At 45.1% G+C, this 23,265-nt stretch overlaps 1 protein-coding gene across 5 annotated transcripts in view; it reads right to left on the bottom strand.

Annotated features, from left to right (window-relative positions):
• The window catches only part of srp54 (signal recognition particle 54), a 48,336-nt gene extending 40,614 nt beyond the window's left edge, over positions 1-7,722 (bottom strand). Inside the window, exons 1-7 of one of the 5 annotated variants that reach the window (XM_041214845.1) lie at positions 7,609-7,722; positions 7,350-7,530; positions 7,137-7,241; positions 5,158-5,249; positions 4,320-4,404; positions 4,133-4,237; positions 3,339-3,405 (exon numbers count right to left, since the gene is read on the bottom strand). In XM_041214845.1, coding sequence (XP_041070779.1) covers positions 3,339-3,405; positions 4,133-4,237; positions 4,320-4,404; positions 5,158-5,249; positions 7,137-7,214 — 427 coding nt within the window. In that variant the 5' untranslated portion in view covers positions 7,215-7,241; positions 7,350-7,530; positions 7,609-7,722. Of the gene's footprint in view, positions 1-3,338; positions 3,406-4,132; positions 4,238-4,319; positions 4,405-5,157; positions 5,250-7,136; positions 7,271-7,349 lie in introns of all 5 variants that reach the window. The other 4 variants (XM_041214846.1, XM_041214844.1, XM_041214843.1 and 1 more) reach the window with 4 other exon arrangements.
• Between the last annotated feature and the right edge of the window lie 15,543 nt (positions 7,723-23,265).

Here is a 23,265-nt window from a genome sequence, read left to right as displayed (position 1 = left end):
CATCGGGAACATCCTTCCTGCATCTACCTTGTCTAGTCCTGTTAGAATTTTATAGGTTTCTATGAGGTCCCTCCTCAGTCTTTTGAACTCCAGCAAATATAATCCTAACCGACTCAATCTCTCCTCAAATGTCAGTCCCCCAATCCCAGGAATCAGTCTGGTAAACCTTCGCTGCACTCCCTCCATAACAAGAGCATCCTCCCTCAGATAAGGACACCAAAACTGTACACACTATTCCAGATGTGGTCTCACCAAGGCCCTGCATAATTGCAGCAAGACATCCCTGCTCCTGTACTCGAATCCTCTCGCTATGAAGGCCAACATAACATTTGCTGCCTGCTGCACCTGCATTGCTTACCTTCAGCGACTGGTGCATGAGGACACCCAGGTATTGTTGCACATTCCCTTCTCTCAATTTATAGCCATTCAGATAATAATCTGCCTTCCTGTTTTTGCTACCAAAGTGGATAACTTCACATTTATCCACATTATACTACATCTGCCATGCATTTGCCCACTCATGCAGCTTGTCCAAATCACAATGAAGCATCTCTGCATCCTCCTCACAATTCACCCTCCCACCCAGCTTTGTGTCATCTGCAAATCTGGAGATATTACATTTAGTTCCCTCATCTAAATCATAAATATATATTGTGAATAGCTGTATGAATATAAGAACATGTAAAACATGTATGAACATGTAAAAATATTTTGATGTCAAGGTCAGCTGCAAGCACAAAGTTAGCAATATGGAACTCTCTGCATAAAACTGAGTATTAAATAAACAAACATTAATTTTCCCATTACATGTACATTACAGGAATTAATCAGCAAGCATTTCATTACAGCAAGTCCTCGAAAACAGACAGACTGAACACACATTATTTCCCCAAGAACAATGACATGTGGAGCCAAGGCATCCCACAGATGAACCATCCGTAACTAAAAGTTTAGGATGCTATCAAATTAAAAGAAAAGGCATACAATGCTGCCAAGATCAGCAGTGAGCCAAGAAGACTGGACAAGTTTTTGAAACCAAAGGATGACTAAAAAAAAGGGGCCATATTGGAGTATGAGGAGAAAACTAGCAAAAAACAAAGAGTAAAAGGTTCTACAAGTATATAAAAAGGAAAAGAATAGCTAGTTAAAATAAGCATTGGTCCCTTAGAAAGCGAAACTGGTGAATCAATAGTGGGAAACAAGGAAATGACAAAGGCTTAGAGCAAGTATTTTATATGTCTTCACAGTAGCTACACTGTAGGGCAGAATACACAGGAAGAAATAATGGGGGCTTTTAAGAAAGGCACTGTGATAATCATGGGTGATTTTAATCAATATAAATTGGATGAAACAGATTGGCAAAGATAGCCTTGAAGACGAGTTCATAGTGTATTCGGTATAATTTCTTAGAGCAGCAGGTTTTAGTGCCAACCAGGGAGCAGACTATTTAAGGCAGGGCAATGTGCAATGAAACAGAATTAGTTCATGACCTCACAGTAAAGGAGCCTCAAGGCAACAGTAATCATAACAATAGAATTTCACATTAAGTTTGAAGATGAAAAATGTGGGTCTAAGACTAGTGTCTCAAACTTAAAGACAAGAGTTGGGGCTAAAGTGAACCAGGAAAATAGTTTAAAAGGGAGGAGAGTAAAAAAGCAGATACTTAAGAGAGATATTTCATAACTCTCAAAGATATATTGCCCTAAGAAAGAAATACTGAGAGGGATGCATCATCTGGGTTAAAAAGGAAGTAAAGGATCATATCAAATTCAAAGAAAAAGCATACAAAACTTCAAAGATTAGGAGGTTAGAAAGTCGGACTGATTTCAGAAACCAGCAAAGAATGACAAAAAAGGCAGAAATTAGATTATGAAAGAAAGCTGGCTAGAAATATAAAAAGATAGTTTCTATAAGTATTTAAAAAGGAAAAGAGTAGCTAAAGTGAGCATAGGTCCCTTAGAGGACGAGACCAGGGAATTAATAATGGGGAACAGGGAAACTGCAGAAGTGTTGAACGGATGTGTGTCTGTCTTCACTGTAGAAGACACAAAAAAATCCTGAGAATACTTCAAAATCCAGAGCTAAACGGTGGGAGGAACTTAAAACACAATCACTAGGGAAAAGGTACTGGGAAAACTATTAGAACTTTGACAAATCCCCTGGACCTGACGCATCTTAGGGTCTTAACAGAAGTGGCCACAGAAATAGTAGATGCATTAGCTGTGATCTTTCAAAATTCCCTAGATTCGGGAAAGGTCTCTGCGAATTGGAAAGTCCCAAATGTAACACCACTATTCAAGAAAGGAGGGAGACAGAAAGCAGAAAACGACAGGCCAGTTAGCTTAACATCTGTCTAAGGATGCCAGGTGGTCTGCCCAGTTTCATTCCTTTTTATTGACTTTTTACTAATTGGATACAATGGAGTGGTAAAGCAAGGCCAATTCAGAGGACATTCAAGAGTCAGCCACTTGGCTATGGATTTGGAGTCACATGTAGACCAGGCCAGGTGAGGACAGCAGATTTCCCTCCCAAAAGGGTATCAGTGAACCAGGTGGATTTGTACGACAGTCGGCAACAGTTTCATGGTCATCTTGTTTAATTCCATATTTTTTTTATTGGATTCAAATTCCACCATCTGTCGTGGTTCAACTCGAACTCAGGTCCCTAGAGCATTACCCTGGGTCTCTGGATTACTAGTCCAGTGACAATACCACTACACCACAAGGCCACAATCAGGTCAACCATGATTTTATTGAATGGTGGAGCAGACTTGATGGGCAAAATAACCTATTCATGCTCCTAATTCTTACGATCTAATGATCAAAAGCCAAGAAATTATATATGAACATATGAATAAGGAGTAGTTGCTTTCCCAATTGCTTCTGCACCTGCATACTAGGCTTTTGCGATCCATGCAGTAAGGCACCCAGATCCTTCTGCATCTCAGAGTTCTGCAATCTCTCCCCATTGAGATATGCTTTTTTCCCCCTGCTAAAATGGACAATTTCACATTTTCCCACATTATACTTCAAGAATGCTGCAAAATGGACATCTTCATCATGGCTAAAAATGCTCCAGTCATTGATATTATGATAAAATTATTTTGTGAAAATCGGCAGTTTTGACAGTCACTGCCTATGCCATAATGTTGATTTATCTGGCTCATAAGTCACACAAGGAATTTAGTAATTTTTTTTTAAACTAAAAAAATCCTATTTGAAGATATTCAAGATAAAAGACAAAATATATATTATCTTAATTTTAAATAATAAATTAAAATTTTAAGCCTGATTCATATTAAGCATCAAGCATTTGTGATGCACAATAAATTTACCCACCTGCTCTAAATGTGTCTGCACATATTAAACAAGTCTTCCAGCCTTTCCTCTGGAAGTAGTACGCTAGCTATAAGAAAAGAATTATGAATTGGTCTTGAGACAGAAATTGAAATAATAAGTAAAGACACCTTGGATTCATCACTAGTAAAGGCAGACTTGTTTTTTTAAAAACTGTTTTGAATTCTAAAAGGTCATTTTCCATTCAAACTTTTATTGAAATAAACATGATGCAAGTTACTCAGTTTAAATCTTTACAACTTTTAAGCAAAGGCGTATTGCAAAGCGGCAATTTTGCAAGTTATTTCACACAAAAATGAATGGAAAGACTATTTTGGAATCATCGGTATAAAATCTGAAATTTTTCACAATCAAAAGCATGGGTTTAAAACTTAATTACTCGCCATAAACTTAACTGAGGGCCTTTTACTTAGAAAAAAAAGTTGTATGAATTTAGAGGATCTTTTCTTCTGTCCTTGAAGTATTTAACATGCAACTATCAAGCACATTTAGTAAAAGAATCATTTTACTTTTGTTCAATCCCTGGCTCTAATCTAGTCACAAATATCTATTCCAGCATCCTTAAATGTTAACATCTTCGCACCACCTCTATTTCAAAACTTCAGCCATCAATGGTTTGAACCAATCTGCTTGGTAGACAAGCAGTGTAAAAACAGACAATGCACAATCTTTTACTTTTATTGATAGGCCAACAATGGAAATTAAATTTAAACCTAAACAAAAGAAATAAGGCTTCAAAGAGATACCCCACACCAACATTGAATAAAATCAAATACCTTTGTACATGTTGTAGTTTTACCACTACCTTGAAGGCCAACAAACATGATGACATTTTGTTTTCCTTTTGTGGGCGTCCATGCTTTAACTCCTGGATCTACAAGCTAAATCATAGATAAATGGCAATGGATTGAATTCATACAACAAGAATATATAAAACTGCAGTTTTCTTGTTGGCTCAGATACCTTGACAAGTTCCTTAAATACAGCATGTTGGATCATTCGTCTTTTGTTGAGGCCAGAGGCCATCTCTTCCAAGTCAATAGCTGCTCTAAAATAAAGTAAAAGAAATAAAATAATTGACATAACTATTCAATTAATTATCTATGTATAAAATTAAGAACAGTATTGTAAGCAAGGTAAACACAAGTTGTTAAATGGAAATTTTGAACAAATCTCAAATTTAAGTTACAATAAACTACAGCTGAAGGTTGGTCACTACCAAGCAAATCTCAGTATTTTGGAGGACGAATAGCCGATTTTGTTCCTAAAATGAAAACAGGAGCCATGTCCTCAACATACCAAAGAAAAGTGAGAGACATTAAACTTAACACTTTGTACCATGATCTAGTAGATTGTTTTAACCATATCTGTGATATTACAGGTACAGTATGATTTTTGTTTTCACGTAATTGAAACAAGATCAAACTTTCTCTTTTCCATCTTAATGAACATTGCAGCTTACAACTTATACGTACAGTGCACCTACCACATTAACTTGAGACTGCATTAACATTGTAATCTAATAACTAATATGCATATATTTTAGGGAATCAGTATTTTTTTTGGTGAATTGTTAATTTACTACAAAACTGCAAAACACCCTATCCACAAAGCTGAGGTTCTACATTTCCCTTTCACAAATACTTCTCCTAGCTTTACAGATCATATACATCCTTTCACTGTAATTGAATTGTACAATGATAAATCCATTAAAAGTCTGCATTTGTTAGCTTACCAAATCAGGTGAAGTAATTTACTTGACGATAAATGAGAAATGCCATGTAAAATTAAATTTACTTACTTGACATTTTCTCTAAGCTGTTTCACCAGTTTTATATTGACATCTGCTTCGAGTAAAGCAGTACATACTTCCTTTAGCATAGCATTCAAAACCTAAGAAAAATATTAATTTTTAATTACTAACTTTAAGAACATGCAGTACTTCAGGTTAGTTTTTCTTAATCTCCCCAGTGTTCTCTGAAATCATGTGGTTTAGCATCAGTGCAGTTTGTTAGCCTGTCGGGGGAGATGTACTTGGAGTGCAGGAAGCAATTGCAAATCCTGGACAGTAATCAGTCATGTGCTTCCTAAACAGTCATCCCCATACTCCAAGCCTGTCTCACACTGTGCAGCCAGGTATTTCGAAATTCCCAAACTGCACTTGCAACCTAAGCAGCAATTATTAGAGCATGGAATTTTTTTTCAGAAACCTTCCTCATATGATGGCATGAACTTCCACTCTGTACACAGGCTTTAAAACAGAAGTTTACTTGTTCAACTTTGAGTAGCCCTTTAGACTGGACAGCGTAAAACTTCAAAGCATGTCCTTCTTTATGGCAGGCTCAAGATTGAATGTAGACTGATTGCTGCTACACATATAGACGAATATTATAAACAACTGGAAACTTATGGGTACCATACTGCCCGTCAGGGAAGTCAATGGTTAATTAATTAGTGAGCCAAATATCTCGAGCAATAACTCCAAGTTTGACTGAATTTGTGAATGGTGGGACCACCCAGCAGTTATAAAGAATAAAAGTTGTTGATGGCTACATCATTAATATGACTTATCATGTTAATTAATGAAAAGTCAACCTTTGACAATAGTAAACGAGAGTGTGACTGAATAAGCCAGAGCTATTACATGCAAAGCTAACACTCCAATTTGTGTACTGGCTGCAGAAACATGCAACTTGTGGAGTCCTTATGGCTAACCTGTCTGCATTGAACTGATGACTTTTCTATCCATACATTTCAATAATGCAAATTACAAATTCAACAGAAGCAAGATCTATTTTGTTAGTCTCCTTAGGAGGTGACAGGAAAAGGATAGGCGCAGGCAGGAAATGCAAAACATATAGGAGAGAAAAAGGGAAAAAACTTAGATAGGGCAGGAGAACAGATAAAAACAGCACAAATATGCTTGGAAATGAGCAAGATGCCAAACTTAACGTAATATATCCAGTTTTCTACTTTTTCTTCTAACATTCTAGAATGAGCACATTACATAATTGAGTAAAGTGATGACATTAAGTTAAATTATGGAATTCATTACTACATCAATAAAAATATTTCAAAGATGGCCTGAATGCTTATTTTCAACTACCAATAATATGCAACTTTGATTTTTATTTCAATTATATAAATGCATGAGAAAAAAGCAAAGGAGTCAGAGGAAGAAACAAATAAGCGTTTTTTTCTAATCTCCTATGCCAAATTAATGTTCATGCCACAATTCTCTTTCAGGCAACATGTTTAGAATTACTTATCTAGCAGGTTAAATGAATAGCTGAGAATGCTTCACTAAAGGTGATTAAAACAGTTATTCAATGTTGTTGCTCTGAAAGTTAGGCACCTCTCTACAGATAATGTCATTTCAGCAGCAGTAACTAACATGAAAATCCATCAAATTTACCCCACACAATAACATAATAGAAATAGGCACGCAGGTCAAATTGTACCATCATCGCCAATTATTCAGTATTGAGAAATCGCAATTTAAGGATTTAATTTACAAAGAGAAAGTCATTTTAATTATGACGTTCATTATAAAAAGATACCACATCTAAATATATTGCAGGAGTGTAATAAGTTATTTCAGATCGGCAATAACTTTTGAAGCGCAGGCTTTTATTTCGAAGTCTTTAAATGCCAAAACACTTGGTCTTATCTACAGGTGAATGGGAGAAGAATTAGTTTAGGTGGGTTAATATAACGCGATGCAGCAGGTACCATGCAAGCCAAAAACACAATTTTTCACGTATTACGAGGTTAAAGTACCTCCTCATTGATGATGGTGGCATTACTCAAGGACCTCAGGGCCGAGGTAATTTTTCTCCCCAAATCCGCTAACACCATTTTCACCGCTTTTCACGTTTAATTCTTCTGTCGGAAGAAACAAGATACGAAATGATCTGGAAACAATCGATTTGACACCATACGGTTACATTAAAATAAACATTAAGGCGAGTGCAGTTCCCCCAGTCGCCTTACCAGAGAAAAACGGGCTGGGGAGAGAAGACGGCAGCTTTCGACGATCTGGGTTCGAGGGTAAACTGGGCCACTCGGATACAACTAGCCGGCTTTACTCCATCAAACCAGAAGCATCTACCACCACCGAGAGCTCAAGCACAGGATACGCCTCAACAGCCCGCAGTCCACACACAAGCTCGGCCTGAAACACAGACAAAAATAACAGCCATTCCGCCCAAAAGTACAATACACAGTAGAGGAACGAAGCCACGCTCCTTACCCCGAACAGTCCGGGCCCGTTATTGCACCGAGTAACAAACGTCACCATTAACCGTGACCTCGCCGCTAGGCCCCTTCCCCTTCCGGGGTCACGGAGCTCCGCCCACATCCCTCGCGCTCAGGTTACCCTGGGACGGAGCTGAGCACCTGGTAAACAATCGCAATGACATTCAAATCACAACTGGCTGGAATAAAGTTCTGGTCTCTACGCTCTCAATTAGCCGCGTCTGGGATCAGGATTCTTCACCATTTAGTTTGTTTCATATCCGGGATGGAGGCTCACTGAAAAGCCCCTGCATCTCCTGGACATGGGAGTTGGGTAAAGGCCCGTCAACCCTCTGGACATTGATTTTCGTGAAAGGCCCATCAATACCCTGGACACCTGAGTTAATGAAAGGCCCAACACTCCTCTGGACACTGGGGTTAGCGAAAGATCCCTCAATCTACTGGACATAGGGGTCCGTGAAAGATTTTCAATACCCTGGATACTGAGGTCAGTGAACGACCTCTCAAACACCTGGACACTGGGGTCAGTGAACACTTCCCTAGACAATGATGTTCGTGACAGGTTCGTCAATCCTTTGGACACTGGGTTTAGTGAAAGTCCCCTCAATCCACTGAGTATGGGGGCTCAGTGAAAGGCCAATCTATCCTCTAAACACTGAGCTCAGTGAAAGGCCCCTCAGTATCCTGGTCACTGGGATGCTGGGGTTAGTGAAAGGCTGATCAATCCCTGGACACTGAGTTCAGTGAAAGACATCTCAATCCCCTGGAGATTCGGGACGGTGGAAAGCCCATTAATCCCCTGGGCACTGAGGTTAGGGAAAGGCCTATCAATCCACAGGACACAGGGGTCAGTGAAAAGCTATCAATACCCTGCACACCAGGGTCAGTGAACAACCCCTCAATCATCTAGTACTGGGTAAGTGAAAGACTTCAGAAGCCCTGGAACACTGGGGTAGGTGAAAGGCCCATCAACATTATGAACACAGGTGTCAGTGAAAGACCCTTCAATTTCCAGGCCACAGGGGTTAGTGAAAGGCCAATCTGTCTCCTGGACATGGCCAAGTGAAAGGCCCCTCTATCCTGTGGGCACTGGGGTTAGTGAAAGGCCTATCAATACACTGGAGGCTAGAGTCTCACTGGCCCCTCACTCCCCTGGGTACTGTAGTCAGTGAAAGACCTCTGAAGGCCCTGGACACTGGGGTACAGGGAAAGGACCCTCAATCCTTTTGGTACTGGAGAGAGTGCCCAGAATGAAAAATTGTTCAAACCTTGGAAATAAGACTACTGGTCCAAACTGTTGTTCTGGGAAGCCTCTCAACACTCTGAACAGTGGGGACTGTGAAAGATCCTTTGATCACCTGTACACTGGGCCCATTGAATCCCCTGGACATTGGGGGTCAGTGAAATACCCTTCAATCACCTGCACCCTGGGGTTAATGAAAAGCCAATCATCAATCCCCCGGACCCTGGGGTTAGTGAAGGGCCCCTCAATCCCCCTGGACACTGAGCTCAGTAAAAGACCTCTGAATCCCTGGGATACTGTGGTAGGTGAAAGGCCCATCAAAATCATGAACACTGGGGTCAGTGAAAGGCCCCTCAATCCCCTAGACACTGGGGTTGGTGAAAAGCCCATTAATCCTCTGGGTACTGCAGTTAGTGAAAGGCCTATCAATCCACAGGACACAAGGGTCAGCAGAAAGGCTATCAATACTCTGCACACTAGGGTCAGAAAACAACCCCTCAATCTCCTGGACACCCGGCTCAATGAAAGGCCCCACAATACCCTGGATGGACACTGTGGTCATTAAAAAGTCAAATATGTCCCTGGATACTGGTGTTGTGACAGGCCCCTCAACCCTTTGGACACAGGGGTCAGTGAAAAGCCCCTCAATCCTCAGGAAACTGGAATCTGAAAGGCCCCTCACTCTCCTGGAGTGAAAGGCCCTTGAATCCCCTGACATGGCCCACTGAAAGGCCCCTCAATTCACTGAACCCGAGAAAGGCCTAATACCCTAGACACTGAGCTCAGTGAAAGAATCCTGAATCCCTGGGAAACTGGGGTAGGTGAAAGGCCCATCAACCTCATGAACACTCGGGTCAGTGAAAGGCCAATTAATCCTCTGGATATTGGGATTGGCAAAAGGCCCTCAAACCTCTGGAACTGGGTTCAGTGAAAGACCCCTCAATTCCCTGGACACTGGAATCAGTGAAAGGCCATTGGGCCCAGTGAAAGACCCCTCAATCCCTGAACACTGGCGTCAGTGAAAAACATCCCAATCCTTTGGACACTGGAGTATGAAAGGCATCTGACTCACCGGGGCACAGGGGTCAGTGAAGGCCCCTCAATCCTTTGGAGACTGAGGTCAATGAAAGACTCCTGAATCCCTGGGAAACAGGAGTAGGTGAAAGGCCCATCGACATCATGAACACTGGGTTCAGTGAAAGAGTGATTGATCCTCTGGACACTAGTGCCCATTGAAAGGCCCCTGAATTCCCTGGACACCGGGGTTCATGAAAGGATGATTAATCTTCTGGACACTGGGGTTAGTGAAAGGACCCTCAATCCTCTGGCACTGGGTTCAGTGAAAGGCCGCTCAATATCCTGGACTCCGGCTCTGTGAAAGGCCCTTGAATATCCTGGTCACTGCAGTCAGTGAAAGACCCCTGAACACTGGAGACACTGAAAGGACCCTCAATACCCTGAACACTGGGGTCACTGAAAGGCTAATTAATCCTCTGGACACTGGGGTTACCGAAAGGATCCTCAATCCCCTGGAACAGGGTTCAGTGAAATGGCCCCAATCACCTGGATACTGGAGCCATTGAAAGGATCCTACATACCCTGGCCACTGAGCTCAGTGAAACACCCCTCTAGCTCCTGGACACAGCATCAGCGAAAGACCCTTCAATCCCCTGGGCACTGGGTCAGTGAAAGCCCCCTCAATACATTGGACACAGGGCCCAGTGTAAGGCCCCTCAATATTCTGGACCCTGGGCCCAGTGAAAGGTCCCTTAATATCCTGGATACAGGAGTTAGTGAAAGGCCCTGAATCCCCTGGACACAGGAGTCAGTGAAAGACCCCAAATATCCTGGACACTGGGGTCAGTGAAAGGTCGAACGATCCTCTGGACACTGGGCTTAGCAAAACTCTATCTCCTAGAACTGGATTCAGTGGAAGTCCCCTCAAACCCTTGGACACTGGAGTCAGTGAATGGCCTCTCCAAACCGTGCCACTGGGCTTAGTGAAACACCCCTCAATCCATTGGACACTAGGATTAGTGAAAGACCCTTCAATCCAGTGGACACTGCAGTCAGTTTAAGACCCTCAGTCCCCTGGTCACTGAGCTCAGTGAAAGATGCCTTAATCTCCTGGGCACAGTGCCCATAGGACGGCCCCTCAATACCCTGGAGACTGGGGTTAGTGAAAGGCCCCACAATCCTCTGGCACTGTGCTCAGTGAAAGGCCCCTCAATTCTCTGGACACCAGGTTGAGTGAAAGGTCCCTCAATTCCCTGGACACAGGGATCAGTGAAAGGTCCCTCAAGGCTCTAGACACTGAGGTCTGTGAAAGGTCCCTCAATCCCAGAGAAACTATGGAAAGTGAAAGGCCCCTCACTGTTCAGGACACACGGGTCAGTGAATGGCCGATCAATCTTCTGCACACTGGGGTCAGCATAAGGCCCCTCAATCCCCTGGACACTGGTGCTCAGTGAAAAGCCCCACAATCCCCTAGATACCGGCAATAAAGCCCATTTAAGCCCCTGGACATTGGGGTTAGTGAAAGGCTACCCAAACCCCTGGACACTGAGTTCAGTGAAAGACTCCTCATCCCCTGAATACTGGGGTCAATGAAATACGCCTCAATACCCTGGACACTGTGCCCAGTGACAGGACCCTCTATCCCCTCGACATTGGCTTAGTGAAAGATCTATCCATACCCTGAACACTGAGGCCAGTGAAAGGCCACTCAATAAATGGACACTGATGTTAGTGAAAGGCCCCTCAATCCCCTGGACATGGGGTCAGTGAAAGGCCCTTCAATCCCCTGGACATAGGAGTCAGTGAAAGGCCCCTCAATCCCCTGGACATGGGGTCAGTGAAAGGCCCCTCAATTCTCTGGACATGGGGTCAATGAAAGGCCCCTCAATTCCCTGGACATAGGAGTCTGTGAAAGACCCCAAATATTCGGGACACTGGGACTAGAGAAAAGTCCCTCAATCCCCTCGACATTGGGGTTTTTGAAGACCTATCGATACCCTGAACACTGGGAGCAGTGAAAGGCCCTGAATCCTCTGGGCACTGGGATCTGAAAGACCCCTCACTCAACTGGGCACTGGGATCAGTTAAAGACCCCTCAATCTCCGGGAAACTAGGGTAGGTGAAAGGCCCCTTAATATGTTGAGCACTGGGGTCATGAAAGGCCAATCAATCCTCTGGACACTGGGGTTGGTGAAAGGACCCTCAATCCCCTGGACACTGGGGTCAGTGAAAGACCCCTCAATACCCTGGACACTTGACTCAGTGAAAGGTCCCTTAATCCCCTAGACACTGGGGTCAGTGAAAGGCTCCTCAATCTCCTGGACATCGGAGTGAGTGAAAGGCCCTTTCAATCCCCTGGACACTTGGGCCAGTGTAAGGCGCCTCAATCTCTTGGACACTGCAGTGAGTGAAAGGCCCTTTCAATCCCCTGGGACACTGGGCCAGTGAAAGATGCCTCAATCCCCTGGATACTGGGGCTCAGTGAAAGGCCCCTCAATCCCCTGTTCACTGGGGTCAATGAATCACATCTCAATCCCCTGGGTAGTCAGCATTTTGAAAGGTCCCTCAATACCCTTGACACTGGGATTCATGAAAGGCCTATCAATATTCTGGATAGCGGGATCAGTGAAAGCCCTATCAATACTCTGGACACTAGAATGTACTGATACGCCATATTTGATCCTTCTGTTTGGTAAGGGTCACACACAATCGACCAGAACTCTGCTAAAGGGTATGTCAAAATCCAAAATCAGGTAGCGGTGTTGGTAGGGCAGGCTTGATTGCAGTAGTGGTTTCTCAACAACCTGACAGGTATTGTAGATGCTACAAAATTCAACCACATCTTTGTGGAGGTGAGGCCAGTAAAAGTGCTGGCCTGTTCAGGCCTGGTGTTTCGGATACTCACGTGTCCAGCTATTGTGATTTCATGAGTAATCCTCAAGATTTCCCTATGATACCCAGGAGAAACTACAAATTGGTGAACAACTGTCCACTCCTCCTCTGCAGATCATCGAAGAGGTCTCCACCTCCTTATCACCGCCCTATTTTTCAAGTAATCACATTTGAGGGACCCTTCTGCTCCTGTCTCGGAAAAGGCGGCCTGTACTATTATTTTTAAGTCAGGGTCTGCCTGTCAAGCTTCAATCAAGGAGCATCTGCTGAGCACCTCCATCCCCTCATTTAAATTTCCAAATAAAGTTTCAGACAGCCAGACCTCTAGGTCATCCGTCCAAAATTCTGGCTCAAATCTCTCTGCTGGAGCTTGCTTTGTCATGGAAATGGTTACGACAGAGTCATGGAATATTCCAGGGACTTCATCCTGCAACTCTTCCATCTCCCTGACCTCATTTGCCTTGTCTAAGACTACCAGGGAGGCTACCTCTCTACTTCCCAGCCAAATGATTACTCAATAGCAAATCTACCCCAAAGGCAGACTAAGGATAATTCCTACCATAACCATTCCAGAAACCAGGTCACAATTAGGTGGACCCAATTTAGGGGTAAGACATATACCCGCCTTCAATACCCTTTACCAACACCTTAACATTCATTGAACTCCCTGGTAGGTGGGTCATGCCTTTATCTAGCATGGATGATTGGGTGGCCTCTGTATCCCTGAGCAGGACAATGGGTTTACTCGCTTCATTAGTGGGACAGAGGGACACCTTTCCCTTAAAGACAAAACCCTGGTAACCCTCGGGGACTTGTCTCTTTCTACTGCACCCAGTGCAGTATTCCTAGATCAACCAATTGCCAAGGTTAGGGCCACAGACTTGGCTGCCATGCCACCTGTTATGGCACCCTTTCCTGGGCTGCCATTGTGAACCCCAACAAAATCCACCATTTTTCCCTTCAACTTCAAGCACTCAGATAACACGTGCCTTGCTTTGTAAAAGTCAAAACAGACGGGTTTTTGGGAATCATTCCTACCCTCTGCAGCTTCCTTCTTGACCTGTGGAGGGCACCTGGTGTTCTCATTTTTCTTCTCCCTTTCTCCACTACCCCACTGCTTATCACCCTCCCAGTTTTTCTCCTTCCTGGACCTCTGGAGTTTATTAGGGAAGGGTTTTCCTTGATTAAAGAGTTTGTGCATGAGTTCATAATTGTCTGCCTCAATATGGGACCTAATATTAATGGGAAACTCCAATTGAATTACTCTTCATAAATTCTCATAAGATGGTTCTAGCTTCAAAGATCTCATCCAGCAATCAAAAGCCATGTGTTTAACTCCCTCAAATTCAATGTAAGTTTGGACAGGTCTTTTTTGAGTAATCCTGAATTTTTGGTGGCTTGCCTCAGGTACTAACTCAAATGCATTTAAAATAGCAATTTTAGCCTGTTCATAATCTAAAGAGCTCTGCTCTGATAACATGGAGTGGACGTCACGGACTCTTCCCACTAATTGGTCTTGTAAAATGAGGGTCTGAACCTCTTCTGGCCACTTTAACCCATGAGTAATTTTCTGAAAAAGAGATAAAGTTGGATTCAACCTCATGCTCATTAAATTTTGGCACTAGCCGTGGATGTTTCAGGAAATCACAGCTTTGCTCGAAATCAGGATCAGTATTTGAATTACTAATGGCACTCACAAGGTCCAATTTCAGTCTTTCCCTTTCTAGCTCAAACTGAGTGGCCTCTTTTACCCTTTGCATTTGAAACTCCAATTCCATTTTTTGCATGGCAATTTCTCCATTTGAATTCTCAATAATTCTGACCGGCCCAGTTCCTTCCTTGTTTCCTCTGTTTCTGAGTCAAATGAAAATGGCTAGCTAGAATTTTAAGGATCTCAGGCTTCCCTGATTTCAGCCTTAAGGTCACGTCTACCTGGTTAGCAACAACTTTTATTGCCTCAACAGTTAGTGGTCTTGATGCACCCCATGTTATCTCATCCTGTTCTGCAAATGCTTTGGCACCAAACATGGCCACGTCTTAAGTATTTAACACAGTAAAATATGAGAAAACCTGCTGATTGATTGTTTACCAATTTTCAGCAGCCAATTTACCTCCTGTTCCAATTCACTCATTGGGTGAAATCGCCCATGCCCACTGGCATCTGGTGTGTTCGGCGGCATGAGCAGACAACACAGCGAGAAGGCCAAAAATCGGTTTCACAATGTCATGAAACCAGTGTGTGATCATCCATTCAGTCCATCGGTGGCGGGCTGTGTTCCCCATCGTCGGACGTCGGGAACCTGATTGTAATACATCTGCATATCGCTATAAGGCCAGCCTGCTGGAATCAATCCCCCCCAACCCCCCACACTGGATCTCTGTCCACATCGGCATGATGACATGCCAGAGCAGAATACGTCTTGACAACTGTGATGTGCAGAATTCGGGACTTACCACCAGGGCCTTGCTCACATCGCAGAGTTACGAGGATCAGAAGATGCTGGAGCCTGACAGCAACAGCACACTGGAGGAACATCCTGGCATGCTGAGTGGATTCTTATAGACCTGGCTTTGCTGCGAAGCAGCCCATGGAAGTTGGAAAGTTACCTTTGAGGGTCTACTCACAACGGATGATGGTTGAGGGGGTGGAGAGGAAGGTCCACCTGCTGCTTGGGAGAGGAAGAAGTACCAGGGGGTGGGAGAGGAAGGTCTAGGATTGGCTGGGAGACGAAGAGGTGTCAGGATGGGGTGAGGTTGGGAGGGGGGGAATGAAGGCATTGGGCAGAACGTTGGGATGGGGCAACAGGGGAGAAGATGGCAATTGAGGAGATAGGTGTAAGTGGGGTAGAAGATGTGAGGAAAGAAACTCGGGGAGAGGAAGGAGTGCAGAGAGGGAAGGGAGTAAGGCTGGAGGAAGAAGTAAGGCTGGAGGAAAGAGTTGGAAGAGGGAAGGACTAACGGTGGTGAAAGAAGTAAAGGGTGTCTGAAGGAGTCAGTAAGGGGGAAGGACTAAGCGGGGGTATAGTCTGGAGGGGGAGGGGAGGACCAAGGGGTGGGGGAATCCAGTGGGGGAGGAAGGGATTCCAAGAGAGGAAGAGGTTCCAATGGGGGGAAGGGGTCGGGGGAGGGGAAGGGGGTCCGCAGGGGGGGATGTCCTGGGAACGTGCAAGGGAGGGCTCTGATGGGTCCATCACTGCCTCCTGGGGTATGAACTGAGGTGGGCGTGGAAGGAAGGAATAGTGAGAATGACCAACAGCAGAGTGAGGCTGTAGGGCGGGAGGGTGAGGGTTCAATGGTATCGGTAGAAGGGACAGCGAGGGTGTTTGGTGGGGACTCGGAGGCAGACATGGACCCTGGGGGTGGGAAGCAGGAGGTTGGGGAGGTGACAATGGATGGGCGTGGGATTTTCGGAAAGGAAGGGAATGTGCACTTTCACCTGGACATCCCCAAAGGAGAAAGGTTGTGCTGGTAGGTCACGGAGGGGAGGTGGAAGGTGATGCCTGGGGGTTGAACAGTGATGGGGGAAAGTAAATGGGTGACTGAGGGAGGGGAAAAGATGAGCGATTTATGATAAATCAAATCCAGACCATGCTGTCCAAATCGAAAGTAAAACAACAGTTTTGGTGGGCGAGATCAGGTGCTGCATGGGAGTGTGATCAGCGGGTGGGCGGAGATGCAGGTCAGCTCAGATAGATAACTGAAAGCGAACCCCAGCAGGCAGCATTGAAAGTGCTCAGGACATTGAGGTGAGTATGATACATGAAGGAGCCGCATACATGGGAAAGTGCTTGCACAAGGCTCCGAAAGGTCCACCACACATATACACACTTCAGAATCACTCATTGGCCAGCTGCTCCCTCTGCAGTGACAGAGGACCAGGTTGAGGGGCTCACAGGCAAAGAGGACTCAGAAGGAGAGAACAGTCTCGGAGATTCCTGAGTGGATGACCCAGGGTGTTCAGCTGCTGCACCTCCTCCCGTCGGGTGCCCAGGGGCCCCGGCCTGACTCCTTGAGGAGAAGGAGCACCTGCAGGGATGTCGAGGTGCCCCGTTTCTCTCTTGCGTTACCACTGCAGGAACTCACCTATGACTCCCGCAACAGAGTGCAGGTCTGTACACATCTCTGCAATCTGCTGGACCAGGATCTTCATGGCATGCACCATCCTCCCCATGGACGCCTCCATACATGCACATGTGGGCACCACTTCATCAGAGAGCAGGTAGACGCACTCCTCTGACTCACGTACTACCCTATTGAGGGCTTCCAACAGCTCTACTTGATGTTCCCACACCTTCTGCTGACTCTCCAGGATGAGTTGGAAGGCCGAGTCCAGAGGCTTATCATCTGACTCGGACCTCACAGATGCCTCATCCCTTTCAGTCTTCTGAGTGACGGGGAGTTCAGCCGAACCTGCCTTCTCCTGCTGTGAACATGTGTCCGTGCGGTGAACACCAGATTGTGAACCCAAGCCTGCTCTACATCTAGGTCCCACTGAGGTGTTTGTCTCTGCGTTGGAGGACGATGTGGGTAAGCACTGTGACGGGTCTTCCAGGCCGCTTATTTCCAGTTCTTCAATGGAGGAGGTGTCCTCTTGGCTGGAGATGAGTACCCGGGATGGAGCTGAGGGACTGGCTGGCTAAGGGTGTCGGTCACTTGACAGAGCTCCCTGTGAATCAAAGTAGAGATAATTAATGCATGGCAGCAGAGTTAAAAGCAGGAGAGAGAGCACTCATATTTGCATTGAGAAAGGCATGATGTGGTGCAGGATGCTCACAATGGTATTCGCCACTGACCTCACCTTCACCCTCACTGCAGGCATGGTCCACATCCTCACCAGTCAGCACGATGGCACACTCCTCAAAGTGAGTGAGGGGCCTAATGTGGACCACTCCACCCCCAGTCTGGGAGCTCTTACTCCTGATATGAGCAGCTTCTCCTGTATGAAAACAGATGGAGAGAGCGTAAGCAGGACGCATGGCACTGCGTGGAATGTTTGTGTGGTAAACGGAGCCATGGACAGGATGAGGAGGCGAGCTCGGGAGGGTATGAGCCTAATGGAGATGTGAGGGTGTGTGTGAGTTTGTGATGTTGTCCTTGAGGTGTGAGATCCCTATGGATGTGTCATGGGTTTGTGAGTGTATAAGTAGAGAGTGATGAGAAGAGTGAGGTGGAAATGGATGAGACTATTCATCCTGTAGCGGCACTGGGTGTCTATCCTCTTTAACAAGGCATTGGGGCTGACCACCACTGCTACTACATCCCATGCTGGATTGGTGATACCGCTGCCCATCCTACAACCAGAGCCAGGGTGGAGGACATGGCCGACCACCATGGCATTCCAAAGGCACTCGAGGGACACGACACTGAAGCGGGGGGAATGCAGTCTTTTTGCCTCTTGGAGCCATCCTGTCTTCTGTGTGGCAGTCCTGGGCTGGAAGCACTGAGAGGTGTGCACACAGCTGCAGTTTAAATGTGGCACCCAGCATGATGAAGGAGCGAGGTAATGGCATGGCAGGCAAATGAGATTCCACCCACCATGGAAACAGCGTGTTTCCTGGGAATGCATAATTAATGTGGTGGGTTTGGGACAATACAGCATTGTTTTACCTGCCTGCTACCACACTTTTAGAGCCGACGCCCAAGTCCCCAATCTGTAACAGACGGGGAGAGATGGTAGGATTGTTCCACCTTTTTCCACTTCTCAACTGACCGAAGACAAATACGTTTTAAAAGAAAAAGTGTTTTAACCTCCGGGAGCTGTATCTGTCAAGAATAGACAAATGTCAGGTTTTCTCCTAAGTCTATAAAAAAGATAAATGTTTATTACTCAACACCCGAAAGTAACCGCGTACACTCACACACTCATAGACACGCGGACACACACATTCAAGAAAAGATTGTGATTACAAAAGCATGCAATTAGGTCTTAAAAGTTTATAGTTCTCTGTTGCACGTGCTTTTTCCAAGATGAGGTTTTGAAATGTTGCAACCTGTAGTTTCTTTTGTAGTCCACTGTAGAGTTTGGAGGTTTAGAAAAATGAATTCTTGATGATTAATTGCTTGCAGTAGCAGGTTTCTCTTGCTCCTCTCCAGTCAAGGTGCAGTCAATCCCCTATAATGAAAACCTGGCTCAGCTCCTCAAATAGAGAAGTAAAGGCCAACCCAAATTCTCTGCCTGTTGATGGTTCTTAGGCAAGTTCCTTTCTTGGGTTTTTCTCTCTTGCCGCTCCACAAAATGTGCCTGATTAAATGTTCTTAATCAGAAACTTAGGGCAGAATTTTACAGGCCTGTCACGAAAATGCGGTGAGCCATTCAAAACTCTATTGACTTTGGCAAGACCAGAAGATCCAGCTGGTGGGAGGGGCCATAAAATTCCACCCCTGGTTTCTGTCATGTTACCAGAATGTTTCTTTTATCCTCACAAATGGTTTCTGACGACTAGGCTATTGTGAAACAATGGGGTCCGAGTTTCACCCATTCACATATTATTATGATAGAATAGGGTTTTGTCCACACCTATTCTTTGGATTCCACTCTAAAGGTGAAAGGTCTGCAAACAGTATTGTGAACCAGTTTCTTTAGTTATTGGATAAGGGCAGTCATTAACCACAGAAAAGGTCTGTTGCATTTTAATGACTTCTCAAAGATATATCTTGAAAGTTCATTTGCATTTTAATATCTTGTCTATACGTGAAGATTAGTTCAAAAACCTCGTGTAGTTTCATGTATATTGACAGGAATAGAAAGATCACCTGACCTCTAAACTAGGTAATGTGTTCATTTCGAATTTATACACCATAAATCCATGAGTGAACAGTTGCCAGAGGGGGCCTTGCTGGAAGGCTCAGGGGTAACTCAGAAGACTCAGTGTAAAGATTTTCAAAGGACATCAGAAGGCTTGCCCTGGAGTGGCAGAAGGAAGGAAACCTGCTGAAAAGCTAGGAGGAGTTTGGAAATTAATCTTCAAGGCTACATATCTTCTGGCAGCATGACATAAAGCACACCCAGGTTATCAGGTATTTTGGTTGTGTTAGCTAATGGGCACATACCTTTGCTTTAGTTTGGTGAATTAGTTGCCTATTAAGTGATGTTTACTTTGCATTGATTTTAGCTTGTTTGTTACAGTAAAAGTCTTTAAAATGCAAAATCTTGTTCTATGGTTCTTTCCGCTGGTTGCTAGGAAATTCATATCTAATTTTAAAAGTATTGATCTCTACGGGGACTGTAACAAAACGAAATGAACACATTACCTAGTTTAGAGGTCAGGTGATCTTTCTATTCCTGTCAATATACATGAAACTACACAAGGTTTTTGAACTAATCTTCATGTATAGACAAGATATTAAAATGCAAATGAACTTTCAAGATATATCTTTGGGTTCCAAATCCAGAGGTTATAAAATGGGCAACATTGGAATTTTCCAGAGTCTAAATTTTCCAGATTTTGTACAATCCAATACAGATTTCAAAAAGCGACATGAGGGATGCAAAACCATAATACATTCTTTTAATTAGGACATGAAAATGCTGTGCAGATTACAGAACATGTAAAAGGACATCTTTTACATAGTTTGAAAGAAAGTGAATCCACAAGTAGTAAAAGAAACCTTTGCTTACAAGAGAGTTGGGACTCCAAGAACTCTCACAAACTGGACTTTAAATCTTAACTGGTACATGTAGTCAGTTATTCCAGATTAAGCCTTATAGCGTTGCCAACACAGAATATTTAATGGTGAAATGTGACAAAATTGGGGAAATTGCTACCTGTACTATATCTATTGTAAATTATTTGTTAAAATTGTTATAATGTTGTAGTTCGTTGCATTTTGATAGTGTTATGTAAAAACCATTACGACGATAATACTTTTTGCAATTTTTATTGGGGAGGTGTTACAAATGAGAGACTTTATAAGGTCATGTTTTGAATTCTAATTTAAAGCGAAATAGGATGTGCTGAATAGGGGGTTGGTGAAATCATACTAAATTCTGCCCGGAGACAAGCCAATATGATCTGGTTTTCATTAGGAAAGAGGCCCAGGGTAAAACCTATTGAAAATCATGTGGTAGGTTTCACATCTTGACACAAAAGTGGGAAAGCTTAGGGCAGAATCGTGTGCCCTCCCCTATGGTGAGTTTGCTGGCAGGGGCATTTAATCAGGCTGGAAGTTGACAGGTGGGTACTCCCCACACCTGCCTGCCTCCACCCCGATTAAATCCATGGCAGGAAGGTCTGTGAATGTCCTTCCCACCCTGCCACCTATTAAGACCCTTAAGTGGACAATTAATTGCCACTTAAGGGCCTCATCCTGCCACTCTTGGCATTAATCCAGTGGTGGGCGACGGATCACCATATAGGAAGCAGGACAAGCAAACCAATGAGGGTGTCCCTCATTCTCAGACACTCAATGCCTGATCGAGGGACCTGGCATTGAGAAGGAGGCCAGGGGCCTACTAAGACCTACCCCTGCCCTTGTTGCCTCACCCCCTCACCTGTGTGCCCCATTCAGCAACCTCTCTCCTGCATCACTCACCTTTGGCCTGAGATCCAGCAATGATCCTAGGCCTCAGGTAGGCGTCATACTGGCGGCAGCAGCTGCCATTTCTCCAGTGGCCTCTGATTGGGCTGCAGCTCTCAGTGGACAGAACTTCCACTCCTCGGGTTCATGATCCCAGAAGGAGAAAATGTAGGCTGGCCTTCCAGAATAGAGGTGATGTAGGGCTTTCACCAGCTCTTCAGCCATCTCCACAAGATTCTGCCCACAGTCACAAAGATGTGGGGCAGAATTTTCCACACGGCGGGTGGGCATGCGCCCAACCCACTCAAGAATGAAATGATGCGTGTTGACGTTGGCCAAGCATGCCAACATCAATGCGCACTCTCGCAATATTTCAGGCACGCAAGGGAGATGGAGGCGTGCCTGCCATTAATTAAGAGGCCAGTTAAGGCCTTTGACACACCAATTATCTCTGAGTTTAGATAGCCCGTGCGAATTTTCGGCTGTCGCACGGGCAAAACGGGCAGGTGGGCAGGCCACAATTTGCAAAAGCTCATCCACGGATGGGATAAGAAGGGTCAGCAGCATTGTCAATATGAGTAGTGAGGAGTTTTGGAGACTGTGTGCTGCTGGTTGTGTTTGTAAACTGGACAGCTTCATCTTACTTCAGAACTGCATTCTGAGCATTTCTAGGCTTCATTTCAGGACTCATTGTTGTCTTCCAGGCCCCTGGAGTATTCAGACCATGTGGGCCCTTCCAGATATCATACAGCCTTCCATAATCCTGGTAATGGGGATTGTGGTCTCTGCTGGTGGCACTTCCTCTGAGGAGGAAGAGAGGGGCAGAAGGGATAGGAGTTCAGATGTCCAGGTGTCCCAATGCAGCTTCCAGGGGAGTGACCTGTGGGAGGTCACAGGCACAGGCATAAGGGGCGCAGGGCCAGGAAGTAGTCCAAGGCAGAAGGCACCACAGAAGATGGCACTATCCTGCTTCCAGGGTTTACAAGCAGCGATGCAGTTACCTCAATATGTCCGAGGTGCAATACCGCAGGAGACTCCGTCTCTCTAGGGAGACAGTGACCTCCATCTGTCAGAGTATTGGCCCTGAGATCAGCTCCGATTGTGTGGGTGGACATCTCATGCCAGTGGCTCTGAGGGTCACAGTGGCCCTCAACATCTATGCTTCCGGCTCTTTCCAGGGTTCAGTGGGAGACCTTTATCCAATCAGCTGTACACGGTTGTGCCAAACTGGTGACAGAAGCTCTGTTCTGGCATGAATTGACTTTCATTCATTACAGTGCAGACAAGGCCACTAAGCCAAACGAGCCAGAAACTTTGCAGCGATGGCTGGCTTTCCCTGCGCCCAGGGTGTCATCAACTGCACACGTGGCCATCAAGGCACCAGCAGGTGAGCCGGGTGCCTTTGTCAACAGGAAGGGATTCCATTCTATGAACATGCAGATAGTGTGTAATCACAAAATGCAGATTCAGCAAGCCTGTGCAAGGTACTCTGGCAGCTCCCATGACGCTTACATCCTGAGAATGTCCCAGGTGCCGAGGCTCTTCAGTGGTCCAGCCCAGCTGGATGGATAGCTGCTGGGTGACAAGGGCTATCCCCTCAAAAGGTGGCTTGTGATGCCTCTCCGCCACCAGAACAGAGGCCGTACAACATGAGCCATGCCTCCACAAGCGCGGTGGTAGAGAAAACCATAGGTCTTCTCAAGATACGCTTCTGATGCCTGGACTGTTCAGGGTGTGCACTCAATATCCCCCAGAGCACATGTCACTGATGGTGGTTGCATGCTGCGCCCTCCACAATCTGGCACTGGCAAGGGGGGACACAGTGGAGGAAGAGGATGTTGACGCAGCTGTACAGGCAACAGATGATGAGTCCAGTAGTTAGACCAAGGACGAGCACGGTGAGGAGAACGCTGAGGGCATGGACACTGACCTGGGTAACCTCCAGAGAGGCAGGGACAGCCGGGACACTTTGATCCAACGCTC

The sequence above is a fragment of the Carcharodon carcharias genome, chromosome 20, assembly GCF_017639515.1.
Source record: "Carcharodon carcharias isolate sCarCar2 chromosome 20, sCarCar2.pri, whole genome shotgun sequence".
Classification (NCBI taxonomy): domain Eukaryota; kingdom Metazoa; phylum Chordata; class Chondrichthyes; order Lamniformes; family Lamnidae; genus Carcharodon; species Carcharodon carcharias.
Note: the sequence above shows the minus strand (reverse complement) of the source record. Positions and strands in the feature narration are given on the sequence as shown.